General features: G+C 48.0%; 2 protein-coding genes across 2 annotated transcripts in view; both read left to right on the top strand.

Annotated features, from left to right (window-relative positions):
• The window catches only part of LOC105750183 (carcinoembryonic antigen-related cell adhesion molecule 5-like), a 73,587-nt gene extending 61,909 nt beyond the window's left edge, over positions 1-11,678 (top strand). Inside the window, 1 exon segment of the mRNA XM_031961666.1 lies at positions 11,320-11,678. Within this exon segment, the coding sequence (XP_031817526.1) occupies positions 11,320-11,678 (359 nt within the window).
• Positions 11,679-11,957: 279 nt separating this feature from the next.
• LOC116422668 (carcinoembryonic antigen-related cell adhesion molecule 5-like) overlaps positions 11,958-16,573 on the top strand; it is a 9,216-nt gene continuing 4,600 nt past the window's right edge. Inside the window, exon 1 of the mRNA XM_031961667.1 lies at positions 11,958-12,096. Coding sequence (XP_031817527.1) covers positions 11,958-12,096 — 139 coding nt within the window. The remainder of the gene's footprint in view (positions 12,097-16,573) is intronic.

Raw genomic sequence — 16,573 nt, forward strand, 5'->3', positions numbered from 1 at the left:
GGCCGATGTTGCAGACTCACAAGATTGTCTTTATCGTCTTTAGCAAAATGGAGTTTTTTTTAATGCTTCCTTCCCTTCTTATACTACAAGCTCCAAAAGGGGGGATGGTGGAGATTCTGCCCTCCATGCCCCAGGATCGAGCTAGACGTAAGATTTGAGGCAGACCACCAAATTGGGTCTGTAGCATCTACTCTTCATTCCCAACTTGCTTCAAGTCTCCTCTGCCCCTCACTGGGGCCTTCCCTCACTGTTCTCCGGTTGTTCTCAGTTGGTCTTTTTTGTGGTCCTTCCATATTTTTCTCCATTGGATACGGGGATTCTCCTTTCTTTAGCCCCATTTTAGCACAAAGGAACTTTAGTAGGTGCTGTTACTAAAACCAACGGCCCCTTGAGTTCTTTAGACCGTCCCCCCTCCATACTTCCCATTCAGCCCCATCCAGCCATCGCTCAAGTCCGGCCCTCACCCGCCCTCCTCCCGGCTGGCTAGGCTCCTCCTTCACTGAGCTAAAAGTTTCCTTTGTCCAGTGACCTCTCAGCAAGCTTGGGGCATGAAATTATCCTTCCCATTGCACAGTTGAAAAACAGAGGCAGATAGAATTTGTCAAGGTTATAAAGCACAAGTGTCAAGGCTAGTTTAAACTCCCCTTCTAATTGGGTGAGAACCCTCTCTCAGATGAGAGGGGGTAAGGATTGGGGGACTCCTGGAGGAGGGGGAGAAAAATGGCCCCCGACTCCCACTGGGGAAGCAGCCCGCTGCATCATCCCTATTCCCCCCCACCCTGTTGGATCCCCAAAGCCAAGAAACCCCTAAGGGGGCCAGGGCACTGTGGCCTGGCCTGACAGAGGAAGGGAGGGGTCTGGGTCAAAGCCCCGCACACACTGCCTCTGCCTCCATTTTTTGCCATTTTGGGGTCTAAACAGTTGCCCAGGGAAATGAAGAGCTGAGGGTCGGATCGTTTTATTGGTAAATAGTACTGAGCTAACCATGTTCCCTGGGGACAGAAGCACTTCTCTGGACAGTGGGAGGGATCTGTGCAGGGGAGGGGCTCCCCGGGAGAGGCAGGAAACCACAGCATCTGGGAGGGGAAGAAAGAGGAGGAGGAGGGAGGAAAGGGAGGAGAAAAGTCAGAGGTAATCCCTGCCCTGTGGGCCCTTGATCCAGGCAGATAGAAGAGTCCAGCTCTGAAGAGGCCCTGGCCTTCCAGAAAGGAGGAGACCAAAGACTAACTGGGCTGCCCCCAGGACAGTAGCCTGACACAGCAGGGCCCTCCAGGGTCTGTCCTTGAGGCTATAGAGGGAAGAACAACCGGAAAGCAGGATTCCTGGAAGGAGAGGGGTGACCAGCCGCCCAGCCCCATGGAGAGCCCCTCAGAGCCCATGGGGACCTCAGCCCCCGGAGGGGATCCTGATCCGGTGAACTCCAGCCTGCAGGAGCCCAGGAAGGGCAGAGGCAGTTGGTGAATTCTGCCCAGATGGAGCGGGGACCAGGGGGGGGGAATCCCAGGGTTCTGTCCAGACACGTATAAGAACATTTGACCAGGGTTCTTTCCTGACCAGGGCAGGGGAGAAGTAATGGCACTCAAGGCTATCCATCCCCACGTGCCTCAGGACAATGTCCAGTGCTGGAACGGGACCCCTGAAGGGGAAGGGAAGCTTATCAGAGGAGACCTGGGTGTGGGAATCAGCCTGATGTGACCCAAACCATGGTCAGGTCACCTAGACCTTAGCTTGGATTTACCTGGAACCCAACCTTCCTCCAGTGGGCTTAAAAGTGTCAGCCTTAAAATGCACCCAGGGTTTTAAGGCCCCTTCCCGGGTTTGGGGCCAGAGACTGATTCAATGCTGCCTTTCCTTTTCCATTTGGATCGTCAGATGTCTCACCTTATTGGGCCTCATTTTTTTCAGGAAATAAAAGCACTGGCTTCAGGAATCTCTAAGTCTGGTTTTGTCCTCAGCCCAACCTTTGTTGCTTCATTTCTGCCTCCATTGCCTTTTCCCCCAGCACACTGGGAGATCTGAAACAAGCCCGGGGGGAGTCAAAATTTTAAAAAGGCCCATTCTCCCAGAGGCTGGGGCCTTATAGGATTGGAGGCCCAGGATTCCCGCAAACACCCCCTTCCCCAGGAGCCCCACCCTTATGTCAGGGACAGCTCAGTGGCCTTGGTCTCTGGAGGCAGTGGGACCCTGCTGACCTCTCCTCCTTCCTCCCCTCCCCTCCATCCCTCAGCTGCTGGATCCAGCGACATCCTCAAGTCCCTGTTCCAAACCCTCCCTTTGGGGAAGTGAATCACACCTTGGACATCCGGGGTTCACAGGCCCCTTCCACTTATACTTGGTACAGAAAAGCAGTAGCAGAACCCAACAAGACGCTCCTCAGGTTGAAACAGCAGGAGCCTGCAGGGCTCCTGAGAAGGTGCTCCCCAACCGGCTCCCTCCATCCCTAACCTTACCCTCAAGACACTATAACCATGTAACCATTTTAATTCCGGGTGAATAATATTTGGACAAGGGAAATTTAGGTGTATGGTGTGCTGCCCCTTCCCAAGGCCGTTCCCCTCCCATTCCCTCCCTCGTCTGGGGGAGACTCCCGAGCAGGGAGAATGAGAGGATCAGCCCTCCCTCCCAAATGGGGCCCAAAGAGGCAAGAGCCCTCCCAGCCCGACGGTGATCATGGGTCACTGGGAGCACTGGAGGTCAGAGGTCATTAGCTTCTGGCCTAAGCTGTTATTATTTAATTCCGCTTCCTGCCAGCTTCCCAACCTCTTGAAACAAGAAGAGCCTTGAGGGGCTTGGAGGGGCATCTGGCCTCTTGGGGTTGTTCCAGCCGGCAATTGACTCTGAAGTTCACCTTCCCTAAAAACAGAAAAATCTCAGGTCTGGGGCATTGCTGGGCTGGGACGTGGGGGGCGCGTCCAGACTACCCACACCCGAGCCAGACCAACGCCTTGGTGCCCGGTCCTATTCTTTGAGGTTCCAGAACTGGGAGGAGCCCCCCAGGGAAGGACCCCGGCCCTCCATTTTAGAAAACAGGCAAGATCAGGGGTCATGGGACAGAGGGTTCCAGCTCCTGAGCCCCCCCAAATAAGGGAAAACCACCCAAGGCCCAGGGGAACCAAGAGTCATTGGGGCTCCAAGGAAGGAGAACCCCACAAGGGGCTTTCCTGCTGGGAAATAGGCTAACAAGGGCTGCATATGTGGAGCCAGAAGGTTTCGGCTCTGGGGCATCATATTTCATCACCTCAAGGACCTGGGGCGGAGGTGCTTTGGTTTGTAAGGAGGAAAAGAAACAGAGAGTGAGTGATGTGGCCGAGCTGGTGGGTAACTGAGGGGGATTCCAGGGTTTCCTGAGCCCCACATCCAGCATTCTGTCTACTGAACATCCTTGCGGCCTCCTACCTGCAGGGTCACCTTGGGAAGGAGGGACTTCTCCAGAATGGTCCATCTTCGAGCAGGGACTAGCTGCCCATTGACAGGGAAGCTTGACTGGGAGGGTCCCCAGGCCCCTGGCATTGCTTCCATGGTAGGCAGTGGGAGTTGACCCAAAGCTGTGTGTGTGGGGATGCCTTCAGTGGCTAAGGAGGCAGGAGCAGCCCCTGACAGTCATTGCCGGCTTCTTTTGTCCCTGAAATGGGGGCAGGGAATACTGTGAGACAAAGGGCTAAGTCCTATTATGATTCTCAAGCATTGTTAGGCACCTACTGCATCCAAAGGAACGGCCTGGGTAAGGGCATGGCAAGCAAAAAATAAATAATAAATCCTTCCCTTGAGAAGCCTGAGTTCTGTTGTGGAAGCACACAAACAGGGAAAGTGGAAGGGACCCGAACCCAGGAAGCAGTTCCAAATGAGGATTTGCCAGGGGAGGCAATTCCTGGGGGAGCAACAAACTCCCAAGTGGCCCAGCCCTGGTCCTCCAATCCTAGTGTTCCTGGGCCTCTTGGGCCAAGCAGGGGCTGAGGGATGAGGCAGCTGGCCGAAATTGAGCTGGATGGGACCAGGCAGGACTACACCTGGGACCCTTTGGCTCCCAAACAGACCCACTGTCCCCGGCGGGGCTTGGCCCCCTCCCGGCACAGGACACTGGAAGTTGGGATCCAGGAAAACCTCAGCCCACTGATCACGAAGAGCCTGGGCAGAAAGGGACAACAAGAGGGCCTGATGGGCTGGACAAGGAACCGTGGGGAAGTCTCCCTCAGTCTTCTCAGGCCGAAAACAAGGGATTGCCCTTCACCAGACACAAGGTATGGCTTCTCCCAGGGCTTCCAGATTCTGCAAAGGAGAAGGCCAGGAGCGAGAGTCCTAGATTGGGACGGAACTGGATTAATCCCAGCCCTCATTACTGGGACTTCCGTGAGTCACTTTGCCTTGTCGAAAAGGGTGGCCAGCATTCCCTGCCCAGCTGCTGAGGGCACAAGGGATGGGAACTGGGGCTCCATTCGTTCCCATTCCCACCAGGCAAAAGGGAATTGGGCAGTGGGTGGCCTGGGCAGGATAAAGGACTCTAAGATCCTTTGGGGAGGGGGGCCACCGGGGCAGGAGGCAGGAAGGTTCTTTTGGGGAGGTAGAAGGTGAGCTGAGCCGGGCAGGAAGAGAGTCTCTCAGGATTCTCCAGGGGAATTGAAGGGGGAATGAGGTCCAAAAGAATGGAAGAAAGGAAAAAATCCCCTTCATTATGTCTTGTCCTTTATCATTTTGTGCTTGGTCAGGTTTTACAATATTGGTCTAAACAAGGGTGGTGGAGGATGCAGACAGGAAGAGGGCCCAACCTGGGCCCTCCAGGGAGCGAAACCTGGAGGCCCCTGCCCCCAGCTTTGGGGCCCCAAGACCAGAAGGGGCTGCGAGCACTGGCTTCGGTTTGGTTTCGGGTTTGACTTCTGGGCTGCTGTGCTGTGTTCCCAAGGGCACGAGGTCTTTGGGCGGTGGAATTCCCTTCCTTCCTTGCTGCTGGTGGTTCTGACTGGCCTCAGCTGAGGAGGTTTCTTATTCGGTTCTCCTTCCCACATCCCTTTGATCCCTTCCTGTACGGGGCACCATCCCCCAGAATTCATTCTTTCTGAGCCACAGGACAGGCAATGTCCATGAGGAGGACCCGGGGGCTACAGGCCATCAGCTGCCGCCCTCCCTTTTGCCCAAAGCCCCTTTGGCTCCCAGTGCTGGTGCTTTGGCCAAAAGAGCAGCAGGGGATGGAAGGAGAAGGAGGGCAGAAGGGGTTACGGGGACTTGGCTGTACTTTTTTCCATTGAATACGCTTTGGGAAGCATGTCACCATTCCAGGCAAGGCGTGTGGGAGGGGCAACTCGGGATCAGGACAGGGGAACCTGGGGCCATGGGCTGGTCAGGGGGTCTTGCTTGGAGACTGCCAGAAGGGAGAGAGGGTTGGCCTTAGAGTCCAGGGCTTGGGGCAAATCCAGCTCCACTTACTGTCTGTTAGATCAAAGAAAGCAAAAACAGGGCTCAGTTGTTCTGTGCGGCCTGACCTGGATCAGGTTCTAAGATTTCAGGAGCTCCATAAAACATGGATGGGAAAAAATTGTTCAGTTTTCACTTGTGATTTTTTTCCCCCCTGAGTGTTTCATTTCATAAAAACCATGACTTGAGAAGGGCCCAGGCTTCCCGGTGACTGCCCAAGGCCCCCAGGAACACAGAAGGGGAGGGCCAGGAGGCCTGATGACCCCGGGCCCCTTTGAGCTCACTGTAACCTCTGACCTGTGATCCCAGGCAGCAGGGCATGTCTCAGAGGCAGATGGTCATGAAGGTTGGCCAGAGGATATGACATGGGTGGGAAGGAGGGGATCGGGACAGATGGCTCCAGGGGCAGGGTTGAACATCAGTTGAAGGTCTCTGCCCTGAGCTGGAGGGGAATTGGAGTTCGAATACGGGGGGGTAGGACCTACCCAGGCACCTACTATTTTCCAAAGGGATGGGTTGGAGAGACCAAAAGGGTTCCATGAAAGGGGTTGAACCCATTTTCCCACGAAGCTGAGATCCTTAGTCCTCCTCCCACTTTTGGGAAGGCGGACTAAAAAAAGGGTTGTTAAAACCTTTAGGGAGGAGGGTTGAATCCAACACCTTCTGATTCCAAACCTGGGCTATTTCCACCATGACCCATAGTGGGTAGTGAGCAGTGTTTTCTCCAAATGGCCTTCCGCTCCTGCTCCAGATCCTTCATCCTGCTTGTCAGACCTGCTTTTGGGGCAATTTGAGCAAAAGCACTTCTTCCAAAATCTTTTGTCCTCCTCTCCCCTCAATCCGCCCCATACTAGTCCGCGCCTATAAGCATGGAAGCTCACCTCTGTGCAACACCTCGCTTTTACAAGGGCTTTTACAAGATGGTCTTTTTTGACCCCCAAATACTGTGAGGTGAGCACTAATATCCCATTTTACAGGAGGCCGGGGCCTTGGATTTGCTAATGAGTCACACAAGTTGATAACTTGGGACATTTTAGCTCAAGTCCCAAAACAGTGACCTTCCCCAGGCAAGATCCTAGGGGCGCCAAAGTACCTTCCCAGGCAGCCTGCTGTGGCCTTCCTTCCCAGGACTTCTCACTGCCCAGCATGTCCTCACCCCCTCAGGTGGCCAACCTCGCCCCGGCCAGATGTTTGGCCAATCCCCTTAGTCTTATTTGGATACAAGGAAGAAGTTTGTGTGAAAGGGAAGTATGTTCTCCTCTAAACTCAAAAGGCCCACGAGGGGAATGTAAATTCCAAAAATGGAGCAGAAAGGTCAGAAAACTCTAACATTTCTAATTAAATTCTCTTGGGAAATTAATCCTTTTCAGAGCTGAGGGAGGATAACCAAGGCGAGTCCCCGGAACTTGGAAGTTCCCAGAACTTATTTGGGAACACAGGTTTCTTAGGGTGGCTGAAGCTACAGACAACCCAGGGATAGGAAATTTATCTGGGCCCTCCTTCGCCAGAAGGCTCAGGAAAGTCCGCCCCCTTGCCTCAGCCTCCTAGCATAACAGCATCTTGTGGAGAATCTTGAAGATCCCTTCAACATTTGATTTAGGACAGGAAACTGCTAGGAAGGGGGAGGCCAAAGGAGGAAATAAATGAATGTTTGTAAACTGTTCTGATCTCCTCCTGGGAACAAGTTGCAGTCCTAGGCAAGGGGGATTGAGGATTGATTAAAGACTCAGACATGGGAGCCCCTGACTCCCAGCCAGGATTCTATCTTTGCATGCTGCTACTTACAATCTACCAATCTCCTCCTTTTGCTTTGTTTTACTTTGGAGAAGGTCCTTTCTCTCTCTGAGCACCACCCCATGACCCTGTTCTGGCCGGCTTGACCTTTCACCAATATCCCCATCAAGGTGTGGAGGTGATCCTGGATTCTTGAAGACCAGGACAAAGAGGATAATTTTTCCAGATCCTGCCAAGCCTAAAGGGTGAGGAATCCTGGCAAGGACGGGGATGTACTCCCCAACCCATGTCTCAACCCAAAATTCTCCCTGGGGCTTTGGGCCCAAGGGAAGTCTTTTCACATCCAGGAAGCTTTCTCCAAATGGAGAACCTAATCACTTCAAGAAAGCAGGGTCCGGCCAGTGATATCACGGGTTCTTTGGCCAAGTTCCGACCCTGACCTTTCTGGTCTTAGGGAGATACTTCCATGTTATACTTTTGGAAAAGGCACCGAAATTCCCAAATAGCTTTTTTATTTTCTGCACAGGGCCCTTCCAAACCTTCCTGCACCCAACATGGCCCCTTTGGGAACAAGGACAAGTCTCCCTGACATGCCCAGTCTGAAGGTCAAGAAGTCCATACCAATGGTTCAAAACCACTCCCCAGTGGGAGGATAGTGCTGTCCCCGGATAACAGGACACTCACCATAATCAAAGTCACAAGGAAACCGGACCCAAAGTGCAAACCGAACCCAGTTAGTTTTAATGGAGTGTTCACATAATATTGCCTTGGAGTAAACCTTTCTGCATGGTGCATGTTCAAACCTGGTGGTGGTTCCCAGGGTCGTTTATCCAGTCACTGATCTTGAGGCAAAGATCAAATCCTTGGGTGCCCATTGCCCGATTTAGGGAACCGGCGGAATCGCCTTTCCATCTGTGATGGAGTAGGGGGCCATGGGTGAACAAAAGAAGGCCTTTAAGACCTTCCAAGTTCAGGACCCCGGCAAACCTGAGGGATGAGGAGCTGTGAATTTCCAGCTCAGATGAGGTCAGGAGAATAATGGTCCCTGGTGATGGGTTAAGAAAGGGAAAATCCCTTCACTTTTCCCTTTACAATATGTATTCTCTTTTGCTCCAGATGGCCCGGAAAAGATTTTCCCCCACAGCCCGAATTATCCTGAGGGAACATTGATTGAATTGCTCTGCTGAGTCTAACCCACCTGCCCAACCTTGGTTATCAAAAATTCGATGGCATCCACATCCAAGCTCTATTCAATGTGTTCTGAATCACACTGGAACCTATACCTGTAATGCATCTAACTCTTCACTGGCTTGCAGCAGCAAAGACATCATTCACAGTTCTGGTGAGTACTTAGGCCCCCGACTTTGTGTCTGCCTTTTCTTGGCCTTCTAGCATGGACAAAGAAAGGAAGGACGTTCTGGCCCTGCCTAAGCATTATTGAGGGGAAGGGGCTCTGAGTCGCCAGAAACTGGGCCGGTTTCTCTCTTTCCATCCCCCTTGCCCCCCAGGTGTCCCTCTTGCTTCTGAGACTTAGATTCTGCATCTGAACAATTGGACAATCTTTTCACCTCCCATTCACAGAATTCGGGTGGAGAAAGTTCTTTTTACATTTTAGGTTCAAAAGAAGTGAGCTGTTTCTGTTGCTGTTGGTGGTTGGGGTGATGATGAGGTGTTTTCTGTCCCTTTTGCCTTCCAGTTTTAACCGCGCCCGGGCTGATTTTGCCTTCAGTCCATCTCACTCCAAGCAGAAGTCACCAAATGGATTCTAGCCTTTTGAATTAACTTGAAATTTATTACCTTCCCTTCAAAATCAACTGGGGAAAAAATTAATTATCCTGTTGATCAGAAAAACCCAGCTCTGCATCCATGTGTTCTTTTTGACATGAAACGCTAAGTGGCCTGTTCCTGGGCTCTGGTCCAGGTAAAGGGAATTTTCACCACCAACTCTGGCATGTCACCCTTGCCTCAGTTCCCTTGTCTGTTGCTCCTTGCACTCCACCCAATCTCTGTGGACAGTGGCTTCGGCTGGATCTGTGTCTCAACTTTGCAAATGGCAACCTTTATTACTAGTTAATGATGGGCAGTAGGACTAAAAGATACTGTATTTTAAGGTTTTTTTTTCTCTGTCCTGTTAACAATTCAAAAATTCATAGAGTTTTGGGTTTAAACCACAATTTCTCCCAGACACTGGAGGAGGAGGGAGAGCAGGAGGAAAAACAGTGGGCTGAGAAATAGTTTGGACAAGTCAGAGGCAGTATACAGCATGGGGGAATGACCTTTTTGGCCAAATCTGAACATAAGGATCACCATGGTCCCAATTAATATTTTGAGAATATTATCTTTGTGGTTATATTTTTTGTTGGTTTTTACAGTATAATCTGTTCAGACCATCAAGAGGTTGGGTTTATATTTGATGCCAGTGGCCTAAATTACCTTTTTTTTAATGTAACAAAAAATTTCTCGCCTCCTCTTTCTTGCCCCACTGCTAAAGAAAAAAGAAAATTTTGTGACAAATTGGATCCGCAAAACTAATTTCAGATTGGTTCCCAAAAAACTTACTGGTAAATACCTTATTATCATCTTGTTAAAAAGAATGATCTTATTTCACTGAGTATCTTTGGGAATCCAGGTAGTGTTTGATTAAAATCTGAAACTTTCCAAGAACTTTGCCTCTGCACATTATAATGATTGCATGAACTATCCTTTGCTTCTACCACTAATTTCTGCATCAGCATACAAATCTTTGAGTTTTCTTCTTATCTCGCCTGTAAAGTTTTATCAATGACTTGGGTCAAATGAGATTATATGTAAGGGTTAAATGGTCACTTTTTTTCTAAAATTATTCAGAATAAAGCATAATTTTGAAACTTGAGAAAAAAAAAGATAGAAGGAAAAAGTTAAGAGGACAGTTACTATATGCAGGGAAATTAGGATCCAGAAGCCTCTCACAGGGGTCTGTAAATGGAATGGGATCAGATGAAAATTATTAGAATCAGACAGGTCCTGCCCTTGGGTCCAAAAAGACCAAAGCATAGGTAAGTATGGGTCCAGATGGGGAAATTACTGATCACTAAAACCCTAGGAAAAAACAGTTAAACTAAGTAAGGAATTGACTCCAGAGAAGGAATAAGGAGGGCAGACACTCACCTGATTTTTGAATGCAAGGTTAGGTTGCCTAAAAGAACAAGCCCCAAGAAGATGAGATCAACAGAAACCAGAATCTTGGTGGGCAGCAGTTTTTCTGAAGAAGACCCAGTGGAGTATCAGTGGTATAAGTTTAATACTTGAGCTGGGGGGTGAGGCAACCAAACACCCAAGCAATTACAGATTTTACCAAAAATAAGGAAATAACAGGACGGAAACTGTATCTTTCTAGATTTTAAAGTTTAAAGGACACTGATACATGGGGAAAAGAAAAAGACAAGCAGGTCATGGAAAGGGCTGGGTGTGCAAAGGTTCAGGTCCCGAGGGGAACCTAATGTTGATCTTGTGAAGAGGAGACATGGGGACACAAAATTTGCTGGTTTTCCAGGAAAGGCAATTAGACATACCTTCTGGCCTCCAAACCAAGAAAGAGGCAAATGAAGACAAGGCTCAATGACCTCAAAGGTCCTTACAGCTCTGTATTCTATGGTTTGTAAAACCCTCTAATAGACCAACCAAAAAGCAGAATGGGGTGCCCTTGAGGTTAGAGGTTCAAGGAGATCATATCTCAAAACCCTTAGGACAATGCCGAGCACCAATAGGCATTACCCCTTTTTTTCCATCCTTTCTTTTCCTCCTTGAGTCTGTAATGAAGACTAAAGATTCTATCCCATGTGAATTGGATTTTCCATGCAGTGCTAGCAACTCTGGAAATCCCATGGTTATATCTCTGAGGTTTTGTATATCAAGAAGAAAAGGGATTTGCTTTTGGACTTCCCAGAGGAAAGAAGTAAATGCAATCTTGGGTGAAAGGGGAAATTACATTTCCCGATTAGAGTGGTCCAAAGAGGAATGGCAGAGAAGGCTTTCTTCCGAAGCCTCCAAACAAAGAACTAGATTGGGTCAAGGATACCCCTCTTCCAAATCTGAGTTTCTGTAAGTCACTGAAAACAAAAGTTGGGAGGGAAGCCTGACAACAGTTGGTGTGGAAAGATTCGGGTTAGTGGACTAAAAAGCTAACTTGAACTTTTGCAGTAATAACAGCAACCGACCGCAGCCAGGAAGCTCAGGTCCTTCTGTGCCCCAAGGGGTACAACCCCAGGAACAAAGGTTTTTACAGTTCAGAGCACCTTGTATTTAATAAGAATGTGGACAGGACCCCCCATCAAGCTGACCTTCAACTTTTCAAGGCTGGGACCCTTGGTTCTCCCATGCAAGATATGGCTGGAGAGACTCCGGAGGCCTCTGGGGCTACCATAAAGGACCGGCCTTTGGCTGAGAGGGCCCATGCCCAAGCTTGGCCAGACAGGAATGGACTTTTGACTCAGGCTTCATTTGTTTTCCAAAGGAGGAACAGGGAAGCCCCTACAAATCACAGTGGTTCCAAGTACTAAGGATGCACCCCAGGAATGGAGGACTCCAGTCAGGCTGGAGGGATGGGCCAGAGGGGAAGTCTCAGAAATCAGCCCCCAGGCCCTAAGGCCCTTTTGTGGGACAGGTCAGAGCCTGGGTTTCCCAAGGGAGAGCGGAGCAAAGTGGGAAGTCGGGGGAGGCCAATGGCACACAGTTTAAAAGGGAGACCTCAAGGAGCTGTCCACCAGGGAAAGAGGCCTGATGACCGGGGCCAGAGAAGCGGAGGGGATCTTGATCAGGCCCGGCGTGGGCTTGGGCCGATGCCCCCGCCATCTCTGGCCGCTGCTGAGACAGTGGCAAAGGGCTGGCCCTCTACGGTCTCCCACAGCCAAGGCTACTGGGGGGATGCTGCAGAACATCCCAAGCAGAGGCATCAGCTGACCTTTGTGACCCCAGCTGGTCAAGAGGAACAAAAGCTGGACTGGAGAAGGACAAGGAATAAACATTTAGTGAGTGCCCATGTCCCGTCCCCACAACCTCTTTTACCAATATCATCTCATTTCATCAGGAACAGAACATAAGCCCAAAATCTGGCCCTCATGGAAGCAAACTCCCTTCCCGCAAAACCTAGATGTCCCAGGCCTGAAGAAGATCCCATCACCTGCCTCTCCCAGGAGGTCTGGGGGGCACTGCCCAAATCCATATGGAGCCCAACTTTGGGAAGGGGCTCTACTTTGAAAAAGGAAGGAGAAAGCAGAAGGGGTGAAGCACCACAGGAGCCCCTAAGACCCCATGAAGGACCTAGGGAAGTGGTACCCAAAGGAAAGGGCTCTGAGCTCAGTGCTGTCCTCCCCACTCCTGTGCCTATCAGGAGGAAATCCCAGGGGAATCTGGGATGTGCTGAAGGGGCCCGTCTGAGCCAGGACACCTGGGTTCCAACCCCAAGTCTGCTATTTTGTGCCAACCGACCTATACGGTCACCCAGCCCCCGGGGATCTCCATTTTTCTTATCCAGGAAATGGAGTGCATTAGATGCTGGGAAAGGCCCCCCTGGATGGAGATCCAGGATCGTCTTTTATTCGGGCCCTTGAACATTCAGAGCCTGGCTCAAAATGCCTCCCACTTTGAGCCAAAGGAAAGAGCCGGGGCTGGAATAGGAGCATGAATGTTTCTCCTTGTGCCAGAGAACCCGACAATAGGGGGGTTCCAGGGATCCTTCTCCCAAAGGATCCCTTTAAATCCAGAAAATAAAGTCATAGGACAAAAAAAGTTATCAAACATTTTCTAAAAGATGCCAAATTAAGAATTCCTGGAATAGAATGAAATAATTGATGAAAGAAAGGAAGAAACCTCAGTGAAAAGGAAGGCACTGGGCCTGGATTAAGAAAGAACTAGAGTTCAAAGGGTCTTAACAATTATTTCCCCCAAGGTTCTTGGAGGATGAAATTAGGTAATACAGCATTTCACACAGTGCTACCAAAACAATAGTCATAATAATGAGAAAATAACATTTTATATAGCACATACCACATGCCAGGCATGTAGGAGGCCTTCACGATGCTGTTCCTCGCCCCATTTCCAACTTAGTCATAAGATTATGCATGTCCCAAAACCTGTCTCAGGGAGGGGATAACTCAGGACCCAGCACCCCCCCCCTGGGCTTCCTCTGCACCTTCCTTATTAGCATAACCACTGAACCAGGGGATCTCCGCCCATAGACCATCCCTGGAATGTCTATAATGAAATATTGGCTTGGGTTTTGAGTGCTTTTTTGTCAAGAAGACATGACCTGAAAGCCACAAGCCAATCACTCACCCTCTTTTTTCCTCTATAGAAAGAACAAAAACCTAACCTCACAGCCAGAACCAGCGCCAAGAATGACACTTTGGTCTTCCATTGGCCAAGAACAGGCAGAAGTGGAACTGTGTTCTTCAAAAAAGTCCCTGATTCTCAATAGAGGATGAAGTGTCTATGAAGAACCAGACCCCTTATCATCCGGGAAGGGGGTGTGGGTCCTATGAATCAAACCGAATCCAATCAGTTCCAACAAAGTGACCCCATTTCCCTGACTGTGAACTGTGGGACTCTGAGTGTCCTCCTCTCCCGTCCTTTCCCCAGTGACCCAACTCACTTCTTCTCTTTCTTTACACAGATGGACCAGACTACATCAATTTGTTCCAAACCCCAGAAAAGGAGATTGACGCCAACCAAAGGCTCACTGAGAAGGCATGTTGGTCTTACCCACCGCCCAGTTTTATGGAAGTCATGGTCCGTGAACTCTGCCTTTCTAATAATACCTATGTCATCAAAAATGCAACTCAGGAAGATTCAGGGAGTATACATGTGAGGCAAAAGAACAATGTCCCAAACTTTCAGTCTCTAAAAGCATCACAGTTAAGGTGGTTGGAAGTGTTCTCTCCCTTCCCTCAGAGAAAAAGGGTTTGGGGGATTTCAAGGGGGGGCCAGGGCAGGTGCTCAGGCTTATTAAGGAAGGCAGGTTTGAATTGAATTGGCGAAGACATGTAAAGGAAGAATCTGATTCCAGGGCATTGGTGCCTGGGGTAGTTTCCCATTTACTGTGATTTTGCCCGGAAATATGGACACCATTCTCCAAATTGTAATATACCATGCAGTTTCATTCATCATTTGATACAATTTAGCTACAAACTTTCGAACACTGTCTAGGACAAGGGAAATACAAGGTTTTTCTAAGATTCCATTACCAATTTCAGGAACCTTCAAATCTAGTAGAAGGACGACCCCAAAGACAGGTCATTGATACACAACATTACATGAAATGCAACTTAGCTATTACAAAATAAAATGTTGTGGAGGCAAAGAGGGAAAGGCCATTGCATGGGAGGCTGAAAAATCAAGCGGGTTTATAGAAGAGCTATCATTTGACTAGGTTTAAGTTTATGGAGGAGTTCAAAATCAAAAGGGGAGAATATTCTGTTTTGGAGAAGATTCAAGTCAAGGTTCAGAGGTGGGATACTACAGGTGTGTCTGGGGAAAATTGAACAATGCAACCTGAGGATAATACATCCAAAGAATATTAGAGAGTTCTGCTGCCATTTTGTGAAAAATCTTTGAATCAGGCTGACCACCAAAGTTTACCTTAAAATAGGAAGTTTCTGAAGCCAATTATAGAGAACAGGTGGTCTGTTTGATATGTCATTCATCAAAATGGACAATAAGACTGACCAAGGGTGAGAATTTTTTTAAGGACCACTGTCACATTCTGGGTTCATTTGTGACTTTGTCCAAAAAACCTGATTGTAAAAAATCGGGGAAATTTAAGTTCCTTTCCCCTCAATTCAGGGCAACAGCCCCGTTAATTGGATGAAAATGAAAATAGGCAAGAATCTTATAGCCTTTATAAAATGCTTCATCAAAGAGATGACAAAGGGAATAGAAAGAAGATAAAAAGCAGTTCTCCATCATAACCACTCAACAAAGGCCCTGCCAAAAAAAAACTCAATGAGTCATTCTTCGCCATTTTTAGGGGCCCAAATCGGGCATATGGGCTAATCAGGAAGGTGCCAATAAGACCAAAGAATAAATGAGGGCTCTAAAATGTGTATTGGGGAAGAAGTAATCAAGGATTCAGGAAACATGAGCCTGACACTCAGTAGGAGCAGCAAGAGGGGTCAAGAACCAGCTCTGAGTCTGAGCCCAAAACTAGATCACAGAATTCATTCTGAAGAAGGAATCTGTGCCTAGGGATGGGAGAAGCTGTGGGTGTCAGTTAGACTTTAAAGGAACAAAACCTCTAATTGGTTCTGAGACCTGCAACTGAGTAACCAGAATAAAGGGAGGCTTGTACATCAACAGAGCTTTGCTAACTGACAGGAGCTGTGGTCAGCAGCAGTATACTGGACCACCAATTAGAAAAAGCCTGTGATAGTATTGCTAAGACTCAAATCTAAAGCAAGAGCTCATAAAACTCAGACAAGAAGGGCAGGGATTAGAATTCACTCTACATAAGCTTACTTTGGACACACTGAAAGTTAGCAGGTCACCATCTTGAGCCAGTCCTTATGTCCAATTAAAAAAAAAAGTACCAACTCAAGAAATAAGGCTAGTATGTTGAACAAACAAAATATACTATCTTGAAAAAAAAAAAAAAGCTGTCATTGAGATAGGAATACCCCCAAAAAAAAAACTCAGAGGAAAAGTTCCTTTAAAATATCTACAAAAATCTCATATGAAAAAAAAATAGAACCCGAATCCAAAATCAACGAAAATTACTAGAAGAAATAATATTGATAATAGTTTTTAAGAGTTTAAAATATTTTACAAATAATATTTACAGCATATAGAACTTTTAGGTTTACAAAGCATCTTATAAGTACTGTGTCATTTAATTCTCAGAAGAATCCTGAGAAATCAATTTTACAAATAAGGAAACTGAGGCAAACAGAGACTATGTAACTTGTCTTGGATCACACAGCTGGCAAGTATCTGAGGCTAGTTAGAATTAGAAAGTCTTCAAATACCAAGGAGTCACAGTAATTTACATAACACAAGAAGAGGTTAACAGAGTGGATTAGAAAGCAAAACCAAACAATATGTAGTCTATAAGGAAGACAGTTTAAATATAAAGATACACAGAGCAAAATCTATTATAAGTCAGCTAAGTCAAAGATTGTAGTAATCATGATCTTAATGATGATCATGTAAAAATGGTTTTGAGTTTTTAAAAATAATCAGGGAAACTGAATTGTGTTGAAAGGTACCAGAGTGAATTATTGTACCCATATAATAGTGAATTTGCACTAAATTACATAATATCTCAATACTCAAAGGAAAAGCTACTGTGATCTCTGGTAAAATGAATAGATAAAGAAAAGCATATAGATCTTCTCAGCTGTGTGGGGTACTTTTATAAGAACTGACCATCCATATAAGCATAAAAACTTCACAAACAAACAAA

The sequence above is a fragment of the Sarcophilus harrisii genome, chromosome 3 (assembly GCF_902635505.1).
Source record: "Sarcophilus harrisii chromosome 3, mSarHar1.11, whole genome shotgun sequence".
Lineage (NCBI taxonomy): Eukaryota > Metazoa > Chordata > Mammalia > Dasyuromorphia > Dasyuridae > Sarcophilus > Sarcophilus harrisii.